At 45.3% G+C, this 16,144-nt stretch overlaps 1 protein-coding gene and 1 pseudogene across 2 annotated transcripts; both read left to right on the plus strand.

The window, feature by feature from the left end:
* Positions 1 to 54: 54 nt before the first annotated feature.
* ACAD8 (acyl-CoA dehydrogenase family member 8) lies at positions 55 to 15,887 on the plus strand. Of its 2 annotated transcripts, XM_066365281.1 has the most exons (12): positions 167 to 293; positions 2,562 to 2,592; positions 2,951 to 3,051; positions 4,078 to 4,247; positions 4,829 to 4,938; positions 5,356 to 5,432; positions 5,839 to 5,976; positions 11,696 to 11,831; positions 11,923 to 12,020; positions 12,362 to 12,514; positions 13,150 to 13,252; positions 15,013 to 15,887. In XM_066365281.1, exons 2-12 carry the CDS (start codon positions 2,565 to 2,567, stop codon positions 15,063 to 15,065), a joined length of 1,167 nt encoding a protein of 388 aa, XP_066221378.1. In that variant the 5' UTR covers positions 167 to 293; positions 2,562 to 2,564; the 3' UTR covers positions 15,066 to 15,887. The 2 variants fall into 2 exon arrangements, with proteins under 2 accessions (XP_066221377.1, XP_066221378.1); XM_066365280.1 differs by lacking the exon at positions 2,562 to 2,592 and having other exon boundaries at positions 55 to 293.
* Positions 3,762 to 3,890, plus strand: LOC136396267 (U2 spliceosomal RNA; annotated as a pseudogene).
* Positions 15,888 to 16,144: the final 257 nt, after the last annotated feature.

Here is a 16,144-nt window from a genome sequence, read left to right on the forward strand (position 1 = left end):
GGCCCGCCTGACCCGGGGTCGTGAGGCCGGATGGAAAAACTACAGTTCCCAGAGTGCACTACAGCTCCCAGAGCGCGGTGCAAGGTGGGGTGCGGGGATGGGGGCCCGGGCGCCGGGCGCCGGCAGTGACAGGCACGCTTAGGTCGCGAAGTTTCAGGCCCTGTCTCTGGCTGGAATGGCTGCTATGTTGCGGAGCGGTTGCCGGCGTCTCGGAGCGCGGCTCTGCTGCCCTCGCGGTGGTCTCCGGGCCCTCGCCGAGGGCAATCGCCGGAGCTTGGTCTCCTGCATAGATCGTAAGGTTCTCCCCGGGAACAGGTGTTCGGGGCTTGAGTTTGGGTCGTGGTCGTGGTCGTCTCCGCGCCCACGGAGCGAGCTGTCACTCCGGGGAGGTTGTCACCGCCACCACTCCTGGCCCAGTTTCCCCCGGGCGGTCACCCCCCGGCTGGGCACCGCGTGCCGGCCCGTCACCCTTGGGCAGTCACGCTATCCTGTCCACCTGGGTGGTCTTCTGGTCTTCACTCTTCTCCGATCTTTGTCCTCCTGTTGCGCCCCTGAGTCTCGTCTGCTCCTTCCCCACCACAACCCCCCAAAGGGGAGGACGCAAACCAGGCTTCTGAAACTTGCGATCCAGGCCTTTTACTGGGTCTTGAGCCCTGTCCTTTCTCCCTTCAAAGCACCCGTCTAGAGCAGCGATTTCGGCAAGAAATTTTAAAACCTGCAGTACCTGACTATTTAGTCAAAGGCACTGACCTCTTTTCCCTTAGATGGTCCAATAAGAAAATTACAACAGCCAACAAACTATAGCCATCCAGTGTAAACGAATCAAAATTATGTCTTTTTGTCAGATCGGCAAAATATATATTTTTTGGTGTGGCCCAGAATTTTGGTAATTAGTTTATGTGTGCTGTAATATTTTTCAATTGCTGGTCTAAAGGAACTTGGAGTTTGTTGTCTGAAATAGTGTCTTCCTGCCCATGGGGCCCTCTGAAGATAAATTGAGATGTGAAAATGCTTTGCAGCTAATACAGCTGAATCCTTGTTGGCTAATGCTATTCGTTTATTGTTCAGCTCTACCTCAAACATCATGTATGATATCAATCTCTTGTTATCATATTTCATAAGCTTACTTGCAAAATAAGTACAATACCTAAGAGCTTTACATTTATCCTCACAACTCCGAGGCATACTTTTATTATCCCTGCCTTTAGATAATTAATGGTGCTTAGAGATGTGCAGAAACTGCTGACTTTGGTTTTTTAAAATCATAATAATAGGTCATAAAGGCGGTAAGAATGTAAAAAGATTGTTGCTCTTGGTGTTAGATGAACAAAAACTCCAGGTAATACAAGACTTGCTCAAATTTTGGATTTTATCATTTTACACCTATAGCTATAAAACACTTTTACTGTTGAAATTCCTAAAGAAAAAACATATATTGCCAAATGGAAAACTACCAGAGTTTACCAACCTGAATGCCTTCAGGAACCCGGATGTAATTTAGCTGTAAATAACAGGGAAGGGTGAACACCTTGGCCCAGCTACTTTGTGCCTCTGGCAAGCACCTGGCCACTTTTTTCTTCTGAAATACTTTTTTGAAAATTTTAAGCAAATGACACTCTTCTTTACAGCAAAATAGTCTATGAATCCCTTAGATTGACACTTATATCTAGAAAGTACACTTAGGTGTAGAATACTGTTTTCTCAATGTCCTGAAACACCTTCACAAGGTGCTGCACTTAGCATTTTGGTAAACAGGGTCACCCTTGCTGAAACCAAGGCAGATAATCAACAAACGGGTTCAACATGAGCATTTCCAGCAGCTGGTAGTGTAACTTCAGCCAGTGAGGTGCTTTCTTTCGTCCTTAAAGGCAGTTAACTTTTAAATAGTAAAATAAAAGGAAATTGTCCTTTCAATATATTGTCCTATATGTTAAGGTATCGAATTAATGGAAGTGATCAACAGATATTTCTCATTGTTTCACTGAATATTTTAATATGAAATATAAATTTTTTAATTGTGATTTTTATTATATATTAATATATTACACATTTATATGTAATTTCCTCATTTTACAGGTATTACCATTTTACAAATAAGGAAATGTATTCAATATTTAGTGGAGCCCCCTCGTTTCACAATGTAATAACTGAGTTTTACAGACGTACCTGACTTCCTGAAAGTTGCACAGTTAATAATTTCAGAACCAGAGCTCACATTAGTAATCCTTGTCCAGTGCTCTTTCACTGCAATTTGCTGAACCTCCCAAGCATTCCTTGACCACCGAGATTCTCAAATAAAACCACTGATACTGTACTTTGGATGCATCGAAAGGTTCTTATGTTACTTGGAGTTTTTTGTTGTGTGTGTGCTTTCACCTCTTGCTTATACTTGAATTGCTATACAATGAAGACTTCCCTCATCTCATTTGGACCCCTTTTTCTACTTAGTTTTATCGTGTGTGTGTGTGTGTGTGTGTGTGTGTGTTGACATATTGGCTTCTTGAACTCTGCCAGTAACTCCAGCAAACTTCATGAGAGTTTTGTTCTGTTTTGTTTTATAGTGTATGTTTTCTCAGGATACTAACATAACAGGTAGGACATTCTAAAGGGAAAAAAAATGCTTACCATAATTTGAGGGTCAGTGTGTGTTTATTATTATTTTAATATGGATTTATGGGGAAGAGATACAGAAGAGGATTGAAAGAGTAACTAGGAGGTAAATAAAGTCAGCCAGTCCAGTTGGGAGTAAAAGAAGAAAGAAAAGGATGCTAATTTATCAAAGAAACTGATAAATGGTGGGTGATAATCATTCTTTGGATGTTGAAGGTAGTAATAGGTATGCAAAATATTATATGTTAAGTCTGCTGTCCCAGCTTCATGGTGCTTCTTGTTTGGGATACTCTTTCCCGACCCCTGTTCTGGAACTGAATATGTTCGGTCCTGCCCACAGCTTCCATGGGACTCAATGAAGAACAGAAAGAAATTCAGAGAGTGGCCTTTGACTTTGCAGCTCGGGAGATGGCACCACAGATGGCAGAGTGGGACCAGAAGGTAGGAGTTTTCCTCATGGCTAGATCAGGGATCCCCAAACTTTTTACACCGGGGTCAGTTCACTGTCCCTCAGACCGTTGGAGGGCCGGACTATAAAAAAAACTACGAACAAATCCCTGTGCACACTGCACATATCTTATTTTAAAGTAAAAAAAAACAAGGGAACAAATACAATATTTAAAATAAAGAACAAGTAAATTTAAATCAACAAACTGACCAGTATTTCAATGGGAACTATGGACCTGCTTTGGCTAATGAGATGGTCAATGTCCGGTTCCATATCTGTCACTGCTAGCTGTAACAAGTAATATGACACGCTTTCGGAACCGTGACACGTGCGTCCTGCGTCATCGGAAGTAGTACTGTATGTGAGCGGCGCCTCCACATAAAGTACTCTAGGAGTGTCCGCATCCTGTGCTTCTCTCACTGACCACCAATGAAAGAGGTGCCCCTTCCGGAAGTGCGGCCGGGCTGGATAAATGGCCTCAGGAGGCCGCATGTGGCTGGTAGGCCGTAATTTGGGGACCCCTGGGCTAGATGTTCCCACAAATACCTTATCTTTGTTTTTGTCAATCCTCCTTGTTCATTGTTTATTCTCCACTTACACCTGAGAGTACTGGTAATGATGTGATTCCTTTCTGAAAGGCATCCTCCTCATCTTGAAGATACCTGTTTTGTTTTGTTTTAGTTTGGTTTTATTTTATTGTACAATTGCTTCTTGGCCTTTTGGCTAAGATCAAGTGTAGTATCTGTTCTGATCAGTTTAATATTTTATTGTACAAAGATTTGGACCGTTTGTAAAACCAAGGCTGTTGTGTTGATAATGAAAAGAAACTTTAATGTCAGAAAACTGGTCCTTAGAGAATGCATTTTAACAGTACTTCCATATAGATGACAAACAGGCATACTAAGTTAAGAAAAGACCTATACTCCCAAATGCAAACATCTTAATCCCTCCTTGTGCCCGCTAAAGAAAAGTCCATTTATGAATCTCTTACTGATTACCCTGTTCTCTTTTGCACATAGGAACTGTTCCCAGTTGACATGATGCGGAAGGCAGCCCAGCTAGGCTTTGGTGGGGTCTACGTACGAACAGATGTGGGTGGGTCTGGACTGTCACGACTCGATACCACTGTCATCTTTGAAGCCTTGGCTACAGGCTGCACTAGCACCACAGCCTATATAAGCATCCACAAGTGAGTGCCCACGCTTGAAAAGGACAACGAAGTGCTCATGTGGGTTTTAGCTAGGAAATTTCTGATAAATAGGGAAAAGATTTCTTTTCAGGTTGGTTGCCTCTGAAGAACCAGACTGTTAAAAGTTCATACTATGTCTGCTGCTGCCCATTGGACTTGACTCTGTCGTCTTGTATGTTGCTCAGAGAACCAGGTCTGCCTGCCATCTCCCAAATCCTAGATTGAGAAGTGTCAAACAGACTTCTCCAGTCCAGTGGGCAGAGCCCTCTTTTCCTTTTCCTCAACCCAGAGGTGAAATCTCCGGGACTTTGGGAAAGGCCATTAAACTCTCTGAATCTGAGGGAGCTCAGTGAGCCCCCCTAGACGTAACTCTGGGTGCTGCACATCCCAGGAATATGTTTCATTCAGGCCTTTCCTTGAAAGTTGAATATTCTCAATTGTGACTTTTCCCTTCTCACTCTCTCTTCTGCTTCTGTCTGCTTTTCTGCCTTTGTCCTCTTTCCCCTTCCTCTCCCCTCTCAATTTTCCTTTTGCATCTCTGTCTCTGTGGATGTCTTTTCTTCTTGCTATTTGCCTGTCAGCATGTGTGCCTGGATGATCGATACCTTTGGAAATGAGGAACAGAGGCACAAATATTGCCCGCCGCTCTGTGCCATGGAGAAGTTTGCTTCCTACTGCCTCACTGAGCCAGGTGGGTTGCCACACATACTGCCGGTGAGAAGTTGTTCAAGTGACATCCTAAGCACTCACTCCTTAGCCTGTGGATACGCAATACCATTGTTTGCCAAGAAGCTTGGTTATAGAGTAAACAGAGTGTCATAACTTGATGTTAGAAGACTAAGCCGCCTCTAGGGCAAAGTTTCTTCAGGCTCCTTGTAGGAGGCTTGTTACAAGATAGTGTGACAAAGATGGAAAATGGCCTGATTGCCACATTCAATTTTTACCAAGCTAAAAGACTTCCTTTGGCCATTTGGGTTTCACAGTATCAAACTCTGAGCTGTTAGTTATCCGGGAAGGTTTTCTAGGAGATGCATCCTTGTGGTGGCTCCCTTTACTTCATTGACTTTCTCCCCCGCCCTCTCTGCTTTCTCTCCCATCCCTGTCTTAGGAAGTGGGAGCGATGCTGCCTCCCTTTTGACCTCAGCTAAACTCCAAGGCGATCATTACATCCTCAATGGCTCCAAGGTACCTGCGTGCCCTCCTCCTGGAACAACTTGGAGATTGTTCCCGTCTTCTTGCTGACATCGCCTGGATCCTTGCTCTCTGCGAGTTAATATTCCCATAGGATTTTTCCATTCTGGGAAGAAAACCGTGGGCTCTTTTCCCTTTGTCCACCTTCACCTTCACTGTTGCTGTTTCTCCTGATTTGGTTCTAATACTTTTGTTCATTTTTGTCTATCCTTTTAATAGTCTCATCAACTCGGTCCCTGATTCCCAGTCAGTGTGGTTTCTTTTTACCCCTCCTTAGTTTCTCTGTACTATTGGACTGCCTGGTGTCCTGTTGTGGGAGGACCCCAGGTGTCTGCCCGAATGGGAGGCTCTGAAAACTCCTGCATTCCCTGATCCCTGTGCATCCCCTCCAACCCTGCAGGCCTTCATCAGTGGTGGAGGTGAATCAGACATCTATGTAGTCATGTGCCGAACAGGAGGACCAGGCCCCAAAGGCATCTCGTGCATAGTTGTTGAGAAAGGGACCCCTGGCTTCAGCTTTGGCAAGAAGGAAAAGAAGGTAAGTGGCTGTTGACAGAAAGCAGTTCAAGTTAGGAGACTGCCCCCTATCAGACCAAGCTCTGCTCTATTTCCAGAACTAGATCCCCATACTTCCTAACTCACCTTGGAGGCAATTGCTGCTAGTAGAATTTTGACAGGAGCATCAAATAGAATAGGGTGTCATTAACAAAACACTGGGCCACCGTTGAAAGTAGCAGTTTGCCAGTAGTTCCACAAGCTGGCTATTGTTTCAGTGTGAGCGATTTCTCTGTTATTTCTCTTTCCATTTTTGGCCTGTAGTTCTTATCTAGTTCTTACTTTGCTGTACTCTGTTATCCCAAAAAGAAATGCTTATAGAAAACCTGGTATAGACTAGAAGTCCCAGGAATGATGTATCTGGGCCATTTTCTTCTCTAAATAAAAATATTGATAAAGTATAACTCATTGGAGATGATTTTGGGTATTTCAGTAATCTTCAGAGGGGGCGTGTTTTCATAGGAAGACATTTCTAGGATTAAGAAATTTCATAACCAGGCCATGAATAGCAGAACTGTAATTATGTAACTAACTGGTATGAAGGGTGAGACCCATTCACATGTGATATGCCCTGTGAACAGAGCAGTCATTCTGATTTGTACTGTTATCGTTAAGACTTTGGAGGAGAGGCCAGGTAATGAGATAACCCCTAAATATACTTTTCTCATAGCTCCTGGGGTTTCCCAATTCCCATACACAACTCTTCTTGATCTCTTTGAAACTGCCAGGTAGTTATTAATGTTCCCATCATAACACAGCAGGTATTTACTGGATACCAATTGTATGCAAAGCCTTATGCTAACTCCTGGAAGGAAACAAAAGTCACTGCCAGCCTAGTTTGGGATTATAAGACAGATGCTATCTCATTCGTATAAGATATATGCTATATGTGATATAGAAAACATACAGGTAGAGGATTTCTTGATCCTAGGAAATGTCTGTTTCAGATTATAAAACACAGACTGATTTAGGAACTCTGACACGTAGTTTTACAGGATCCAGTTATACGGATTGAGGCATTTGATGTAATGATTGTTTCAATACAAATAGGGAGTATACACCTCAGTGTTTGGGGTATCTGTGACACAGTACCAAAGCTAACAAGTTTAGTGCCCGGAGGAAAATAACAAAAAAGTTCCATGAAAAAACAAAAAACAAGTTTTTATTTTCTCCATTTTTTATTTTTCCCCTCTCACTTTTTTTTTTAAGCGAGAGGAGGGGAGATAGAGAGACAGACTCTTGCATGCATCCCAACCTGGAACCACCCGGCAACCCCCTTCTGGGGCCAATGCTCAAATCAGTCAAGCTATCCTTAGCATCTGAGGCTGACGCTTGGACCAGCCGAGCCACTGGCTATGAGGAGGGAAGAGGGAGAGAAGGAGGAGAGGGAGGGGAAGAGAAGCAGATGGTTGCTTCTCACCTGTGTCCTGACTCGGGATCGAACCTGGGATATCTACACACCGGGCCAGCGCTCTGTCCACTGAGCCAACCAGCCAGGGCCTCTCCCCTCTCACTTTTAAGCATATGTATTTTCTTGCATTTATTTTTTAATTATTAGTTTTGGTTTATGTATATTTAACATAAAAGAAACTGAAAAGGCTGTTTCTTCGTTGGACAGCTGGTGAATGTCGCGCTCCTCTAAGTGATAAGAATAGGGTAGAGAACAAGACAGTCCTGCTCTGTCCTTGTGGAGTTTCCATTTTAGTGAGCAGAGACAGACAACAGACACGTGAAGATAAAAGGTGCCTTCCAGTTGTGCTCAGTGCTGGGGAGGAAGTAAAAGAGAGTGCTAGGACTCTGCGGAGGAGAGCTTGTTTACCCCAGGGCCGACTCTCTGAGGTCATGACATTGCAGATGAGGTCAAGCATTAGAAGGAGCCAACTGGGAGGAGAATGCTCGGCAGAGACAACAGTAGATACTAGAGGCCTGAGATGGGAGTAAGATTAGCCTATTGGAAGATGTTCAGTATGGCCCAAGGGTAGTGAGCAAAGAAGAAAATGGTGTGGGATAAAGTTGGAGAGGTATGCAGGGCTTGCAGGCCAAGGTGAGGAGTCACCCACTCATCCCCATGGTTGGTTTGTGTTCAGGTAACCTGAGCAGCTGGCCTTTCTCCCTGCCCCGTGGCCCTCTTTTATGCAAGTATTTGCTGTGACTTGGCACAATTGACACACTGTATAGCAGAGTTGTACAGCCCCAGCTGTGCCATGACTTTAAGGGAAAGTAATAAGGATTTGCCTTATCTTGGATTTAATTGTTCAAAGGTTTTGTATAAAAGAGTTTTCTCCTGGGAGGGATGGCAGTGAGACCGCTTGGAAGAGAGTGTGAGGATAATTTGTGAGACAGATGACAAGATTGGTTCTGGCCGGTTGCCTCAGCAGTAGAGCGTCTGCCTGGCATATGGATGTCCCGGGTTCGATTCCCAGTATTTGGTTCTTTTATAATTAGATATTGTTAAGCTTAGAACTTTCTGTTCCATTCTTGCTTCAGGTATTTATGTTCTAGTTGGGGAGATAAGTTCCCAAGTAACCACTATACACCCAGTATTTATTTATTTATTTATTTATTTATTTTTACAGGGACAGAGAGAGTCAGAGAGAGGGACAGATAGGGACAGACAGACAGGAACTCAGAGAGATGAGAAGCATCAATCATCAGTTTTTCATTGTGACACCTTAGTTGTTCATTGATTGCTTTCTCATATGTGCCTTGACCATGGGCCTTCAGCAGACTGAGTAACCCCTTGCTGGAGCCAGCGACCTTGGATCCAAACTGGTGAGCTTTTTTTTTTTCTCAAGCCAGATGAGCCCACACTCAAGCTGGCGACCTCGGGGTCTCGAACCTGGGTCCGCTGCATCCCAGTCTGGCGCTCTATCCACTGCGCCACCACCTGGTCAGGCTACACCCAGTATTTAAAAGTTTCAGACTTGTGGTAAAACTGCAGGAACCTGAAAGAAAAGAAAACAAGATCACACAGGAGAAGCAACCACCTGCTCTTCCACCCCCCTCCTTCTTTCTCTCTCTCTCTTTTCCCCTCCTGCAGCCATGGCTCGAATGGTTGAAGCAAGTTGGCCCTGGGCTCTGAGGATGGCTCCAAGACCTTGCGTCAGGTGCTAAGATAGCTCGGTTGCCGAGCAATGGCCCCAGATAGGCAGAGCATCACCCAATAGGGGGCTTGTCGGGTAGATCATAGTCAGGGTGTGTGCAGGAGTCAGTCTCTCTGCCTCCCCACCTCTCAATAAAAAAATTTTTTCTGACAAGATTGACAGAAAGATAGTGGTAGAGGTCCAGGGCTCTAGTGCCTTCAAAAGGGAAAGGGTCTACCTGTTCCCACTGGCTGCCACTTCCAGGGGTTCTGCTAGGATTAGGAAAGGCGTTCTCTCTGCACAGGGGAAGAAGGTGTTTTCACAGTAAGGGCTTAGAAGACAGGCTTATGACGTGCCAGCTGTTTGTATTTGGTTCTTTTATAATTAGATATTGTTAAGCTTAGAACTTTCTGTTCCATTCTTGCTTCAGGTGTTTAAGTTCTAGTTGGGGAGATAAGTTCCCAAGTAAACACTATCCACCCAGTATCTAAAGGTTTCAGACTTATGGTGAGACTGCAGGAACCTGAAAGAAAACAAGATCACTGTTGGTGCAAGTGACCTGGAAGACCACAGGGGGCTTTATTTCAACTAGACTGATTGGCTGTATTCCTGGTAGAAGGAGCAGAATAATCAAAGTATGGGTTTCAAAACCCAGTAGCACCGTGTGTAAAACAAGCTTGACGGGTGTGGAGAATGCCTACAGGTGACCCACAGAAGAGAATGCTGGGAAAGAAGGCTTGGGCTCCATTTTAGAAGACCTTAAATAAAGGGTGAAGGATAAAGTTTACCTTCCCAACAGGAGGGAGCTATGGAATGTTTTTGTATCAGAAAGTGATGATGGTGATGTAAAGGCAGTAGTGTTTTTAGAGAGATAAAGGAACTGGGAAATTTTATATACTCCTGTTTTAAAATCCTCATTGCCAAACTTCAAAGTTCTTTGAAGCCGTGGAAAATACCTGGAAGAAGAGATGAAGGGGTCCAGTAGTGACAACCTAATCTATTCATAAACATCAAATAAGAATTTATTAGGCCCTGGCTGGTTTGCTCAGCGGTAGAGTGTCGGCCAGTGTGTGGAAGTCCTCGGTTTGATTCCCGGTCAGGCACACACAGGAGAAGTGACCATGTGCTTCTCCACTCCCAACCTTCTCTCATTCTCCTTCTTCCTCTCCTGCAGTCATGGCTCAAGTGGTTCAAGCAAGTTGGCCCCCGGGAGCTGATGATGGCTCTGTGGCCTCACCTCAGGCACTGAAATAGCTCGGTTTGTAATGGAGCAGTGGCCCCAGATGAGCAGAGCATGTCCCTGTAGGGGGCTTACCAGGTGGATTCCAGTCAGGGCGCATATAGGAGTCTGTCTCTCTGCCTCCCTGCCTCCCCTCCTCTCACTTAATTAAAAAAAAAAAAGTATTTGCAGAAAGTGGCTCAGCTGACTTTCTGGTGCAACTTCCTTATATAAGGGAAAACCTAGGCCACAAAAAGCCAAGCGATTTGCCGAAAGAGGAAGAATACAGCTAGTTAGTTGCATGACATAGACTACATCTTAGGTATTCATAATTTCCTCTGGGTTTGTGACTGACATACTCAAGGATGTCCTGGTAAATCTGCTCTCTGCACAAACCGAAACCCACAAAAGCCTCAGTTTGCCAGTCTCTGTGGTTCAAACACTTCCACCACGGCTGATGTCAAGCCACTAATGTGATGTCACTAAAAGCCAAGTTAGGAAAACATGTGCTTAACTGACTGTCGTGAGCTGCTGCCTGCACATCCCTGCCTTTCTCTGTAGCTGCATGTGTGACTAGGTAACATCAGCACAGTGAGTGGTGTTTATCACATCCTGGAAGACCACTCAGTTTATAAAGAAGTGTGGCTATTGTTAACAGTTCCACTATTGTCCTTATATAAGGACAAATCCAAATCTTCTATTAACTGTGGTTTTTATGAAACAGTGTGCACATAGAATCATCAAAAAATGATGACAGTCCTGCCCCAATCTTAAAAGAAATTGTGGCCCTGGCTGGTTGGCTCAGTGGTAGAGCGTCGGCCTGGCGTGCAGGGGTCCCGGGTTCGATTCCCGGCCAGGGCACACAGGAGAAGCGCCCATCTGCTTCTCCACCCCTCCCCCTCTCCTTCCTCTCTGTCTCTCTCTTCCCGTCCCGCAGCCGAGGCTCCATTGGAGCAAGGATGGCCCGGGCTCTGGGGATGGCTCCTTGGCCTCTGCCCCAGGTGCTAGAGTGGCTCTGGTTGCAACAGAGCGATGCCCCAGAGGGGCAGAGCATCGCCCCCTGGTGGGCAGAGCGTCACCCCTGGTGGGCGTGCTGGGTGGATCCCGGTCGGGCGCATGCGGGAGTCTGACTGTCTCTCCCTGTATCCAGCTTCAGAAATATACAAAAAAAAAAAAAAAAAAGAAATTGCAAGATATGATTGTAAGTAGATTAATCCGGTAGAGCGAACATTGGAAAACAGATGCTTTCAATGTGTTCAGGAATATTTTCCTCATTTTAAGCTCTCAGGGGTCTAAATCTTGGGATAATGTCACGTGTACTTCACAGGCTTTCAGCAACAAAGAACACTGCCCCGAGTGGTGAACTGTGGGGCAGCCATACAGTCCCTGATTTTTGCCAGGTGGGGTGGAACTCACAGCCAACCCGAGCCGTGATCTTTGAAGACTGTGCTGTCCCCGCCGCCAACAGAATTGGGAGCGAGGGGCAGGGCTTCCTTATTGCCATGAAAGGACTGAACGGTGGGAGGATCAATATTGGTGAGAACATGAAGGGAAAGGGCAGGGAGGACTGGGCTGGGGCAGGCGGACTGCCCTGCTCAGTGGACGTGTCGCACTCTTCCTTCCTAAGCTTCTTGTTCTGTCGGGGCTGCTCATGCTTCAGTCATCCTCACCCGAGACCACCTCAATGTCCGGAAGCAGTTTGGAGAGCCTCTGGCCAGTAACCAGGTAACAGCCCCCGTGTCTCTGTGTTTGCTTCCCAGTGTTTGCATGAGACCCGCACTGTGGCCCCCATTCTCCGGGAGAGTGGAATTCTACCCCTGTCTTAGCCAGAACCTGTGCTCTCTTGTCTATCAGTAATTTTTCCCAGAGATAATAATATACGTACAGGACAAGTATAGGGACTTAGAACTTCTAGGCAGTACATTTTCTCTGTAGAAGAGGCAGGCTTTGAAGCTTCAACCACGTAGGAAAGGTACCTCATTAGAGATGTCTTACCGAGGACTCCAGATCGGTGCTGCTCTAAGCATGTCTATCTTGTCTGGTTCTCTTCTCCCCTGTTGCGCTAGTACCTGCAATTCAAACTGGCTGATATGGCAACGAGGCTGGTGGCCTCGCGGCTCCTGGTCCGCAGTGCAGCAGTGGCTCTGCAGGAGGAGCGGGGAGATGCAGTGGCCCTGTGCTCCATGGCCAAGCTCTTTGCCACAGACGAATGTTTTGCTGTAAGTGACCGAGCTCACTGGCTCTCCTGGGTGCACAGGGAGCAGTTGCTAGGTTTAGGTCTGCTTTGAGTCTTAAGTCAGTCAGCTCCTGGGATGCTGCAGAGATTGCCTCGGGGCTTAAGGATATAAAGTGACCCATGAGAGGCCTGCAAGGGAGCTGTCATAGCTGGCTTGTTACCTCTTCCATGCCATTGCACACTTTATTCTGTCACTATCATTTGGTTGTGTTCTAAAAGAGACCTACCTTTGGAAGAAGGTTCAGAGCAGCCCAATGCCTCTTGCTCAGATGTGCTGGTTTACAATGTCCCGGGGCCAAGCCATTTCCACATTGAGGCTCCGTGGCCACTAGATGGCACCCTAGCTTTGTGGAAGCCCAGCCATGGCGGTGTCAGGTGGTTCCTACCTGTGAGCCAGAAAGAGGGGGTTCTCCCGCTTTGCGCTCTGGTAGGAACTGCTAAGCTGTCTCTGACCACAGAGAACATGGAGCACCTTTTTGGCTTGACTGGGTATCTGTAGGTTGTTCTTTCTCATATTAACTCATAGCAGGCTGCCAAATTGGGGGCTGGGGTGGAGAGAAAAACCCCTTGTTCCAGTCTTCCCGAAATTAAAGATGCCTAATCCCTGTCTCCCTGCAGATCTGCAACCAGGCCTTACAGATGCATGGAGGCTACGGCTACCTGAAGGACTACGCTGTTCAGCAGTACATGCGGGACTCCAGGGTGCATCAGATCCTAGAAGGTGAGCATTTCCAGAGTTATTCCCTTCCTTTCAGAATGGTTCCGGATCGCCAGCCTAGTGACTGGTGCCAGGCTTCCGCCAGGCCTGTCTGTCTTTGGCATCTTCTTCCCTCCCTCCCCCTGGCCCTGCTCTGAAGGGCCGCGGGGGTCATACAAAGAGCACGAGCCCCGGAGCCAGGAGGCTCTGTGCTGTCATGGTGGTAAGTCAGCGATTTACTTCATTCATGATCTTTTTCTTGTAAATTTTAGGAAAGGGTGAAACAGATAATATATAAGAAAACATTGTGAAGACCCCGCAGTGACGATTTACTGTTAGAAAGCAAGTGCTTGGTCCCCAGGAATCCCTAAACTCCCATACAGTAATTTAAAGGGCAAATGTGAGCCAGTTTGATCACCACTGCCTTTAAAATTTGTTGTCAGCCTCATGGTCTAAAAGAGATCTCTATCAATATTTCTACTGGATTTTTCAGTAAAATAAATCATCAGTGTATTGGTGTCTTTTTGGTAATAACAAACATTCGGGCAGGCAAAAGTGTAAGCTCTTGGAGCATGCTCAGAACATGGCCTTCTCCACCCTCCACACCAGAAGGTGGGGCAAATGCTTTGGTTGCAGGGACTTTCGGTGAAGTAACGGGGCTTGCTTTTATGGGGCATAGCAGAAGCCTCTGAGCATTGGCTTTCCTGCCGATCTCAAAGCATCCTCCGCAAACCTGAAGGCACATGAGAACTGCCTGGAGGGCTTGTGAGAGCACATTGCCAGGCCCCACTCCAGAGTTTCTGACTCAGTGGGTCTTGGGTGGCCTGAGAATTGGCATCTGTAACAACTTTTCCTATGAGGCTGCTGCTGCTTGTGGGAGAACCACACTCGCAGACCCACTACTCTGGTGATCTGTTCTGATCCCAGGCTCCTCAAGGTTGGGGCCTGCTTTCTGCTGCACACCTCATCCCTAAAATATGTTTATGAGCTCAGTGGCTAGTGTTCAAATTAAATTAGTCTTTACCTTCATTGTAACTCTTTAACCCTGTTAGAACAAATGGGAAAAGCCAGATACATTTGTTTCAGGCCATACCATTCTCCACTCACAGAAGACTCTGGGCATTGATCTTCCACGCTTTGTTTTATCATGCACTTTGTTATAGGATAAGTCAGAAATTTTAGATTTGATTTTACTTGAGATGTATGAATATTCATCCTTCATGGGGGTTCCTATTTCTCTGCATTGAAGGCCATTATAAAAATGAAGCAAGCAGTTGGCCCCCTCTCAGGGAAAATGTTTGTTCTTTTAAAATTGAGTATTGTGATTACCAAAGAAATTGGTGTATTTAATGTTGAAAACTTATAAAATATAGGAAAAGTAAAAAAAAAAAAAAATCAATCATTTATGTTTCCACAGCCAAAATCAATACTTTGAAATCCTTTTATATTTAAGTCCAAAAATATCTCTTGGCCCTTTTCTCTGCTTTTATAGATACAGTTTTAAAAAATAGATTTCTACTAGATAGACACCATTTCTTCTTCTTTTTCCTCCATCTTCTTCTTTCTTCTTCCCTAGTAAAAGCAGAGGTTTTTTTTTAAAGTAAATTTATTCCTCACTTTCTGACATTTTTCTGTACCTCGGAGAGAAGCGTGTGGTGATTTGGTCCCTTGCAGTTGCAGTTACATGCATGAGCACCCTGAGTGAGGCTCGGAGCACCCTGGTCAGAGCTTTGCCGAGTTCTCAGGCTCTGCTATTAAATGTCTCTTCTCACTCCCTCCTCCAGGTACCAATGAAGTGATGAGGATGCTGATCTCTCGAAGCCTGCTGCAAGAGTAGCACCCACACTTGGCCTTCTAAGTTTAAGGTGCAGCTTGAATTTGTACTGAGTGGCTCCTTGTGGACAGGGATATGACAAGTGAGTCATGGACTAGATCGAAGGCCTGAGCTCTTTCGGTGGACCCTTCACTCTGTGTGTTGACAGCAGTGTCTGCTGTAGGCTGGAGCAGAGTCTTCAGAGAACTGGAGGAGCAGCTTGATTGGGGATGTCACAACCTCTTGTTTCCTGCCTTGTTTCCTAATGCACAAAGGTGACTAATGAAGATGCATCACCGGACCTTAATCCTTTCTTGGACCCACATCGTGTTGATTTACCTGGATTTTTCTGGTTCACTGGATCCTTTTCCAGGGATCTGGGTACCTACGTGGAGGATCTTTACTATTTATAAAGCAAAGGTGTGAGAAAGGAAAAATGGAGGGAAAATGGCCTGTCTTTATCTGTCCTCTGCACCTCAGCTAAGGATGTCGAAGGCTTCTATGGGGCGCACTTGGCTAAATAGCACACCTCTGAATGTAAGTCCTGGCAAAATAAGTGTGAGGAAAACTTCACTCCTAAGCTGTGAGTCAGGGTGTATCTGGACGTTTAGGCTGCCTGAATATTAAGGACTGAGATTATTTGGAACTTGGAATATTTGTTACTGTTTTTCTTTTTTAAGAAGCATGTGGTCTAGGAATGGTATTCAGAATTTCCACAGTCCTTTCTAGTAAGTACTTTCAGTATATATTTTCTATCTGCATTTTTTATTTCTCTTTTGAAGTTGCTCCTCTTTTTAAATGGTTCTAATTACTGCAGTGATAAATAAAACTCACCCCTTTCTGTACCATCTTGAGTTCTACTAAGGTTGGTTTTTATTTTTCTCTCTCCAACTAAGCCTTTACAACTATTTAACAATCTTTTTATATTTAATTAAACATTTAACTAGATTTTGGAATAATAAAATCTCTCCTTGACCTAATTGGCTTTTCAAAAATAGGCCCCTTAGCCCTGGCCAGTTAGCTCAGTTGGGTAGAGCTGATATCATCGCAGTAGGCCAAGGTTGCTGGTTCAGTCCCCAGTCAGGGCACATACAAGAATCAAC

Source organism: Saccopteryx leptura, chromosome 2 (genome assembly GCF_036850995.1).
Source record: "Saccopteryx leptura isolate mSacLep1 chromosome 2, mSacLep1_pri_phased_curated, whole genome shotgun sequence".
In the NCBI taxonomy this organism is placed as follows: Eukaryota; Metazoa; Chordata; class Mammalia; order Chiroptera; family Emballonuridae; genus Saccopteryx; species Saccopteryx leptura.

Coding starts and splice junctions, on each gene's coding strand:
- ACAD8 (XM_066365280.1), top strand. CDS start 176: ATGGCTGCTATGTTGCGGAGCGGTTGCCGGCGTCTCGGAGCGCGGCTC. Junction 4,939..5,355: donor CTACTGCCTCACTGAGCCAG/GTGGGTTGCCAC, acceptor TCCCTGTCTTAG/GAAGTGGGAGCGATGCTGCC. Junction 5,433..5,838: donor ACATCCTCAATGGCTCCAAG/GTACCTGCGTGC, acceptor CCAACCCTGCAG/GCCTTCATCAGTGGTGGAGG.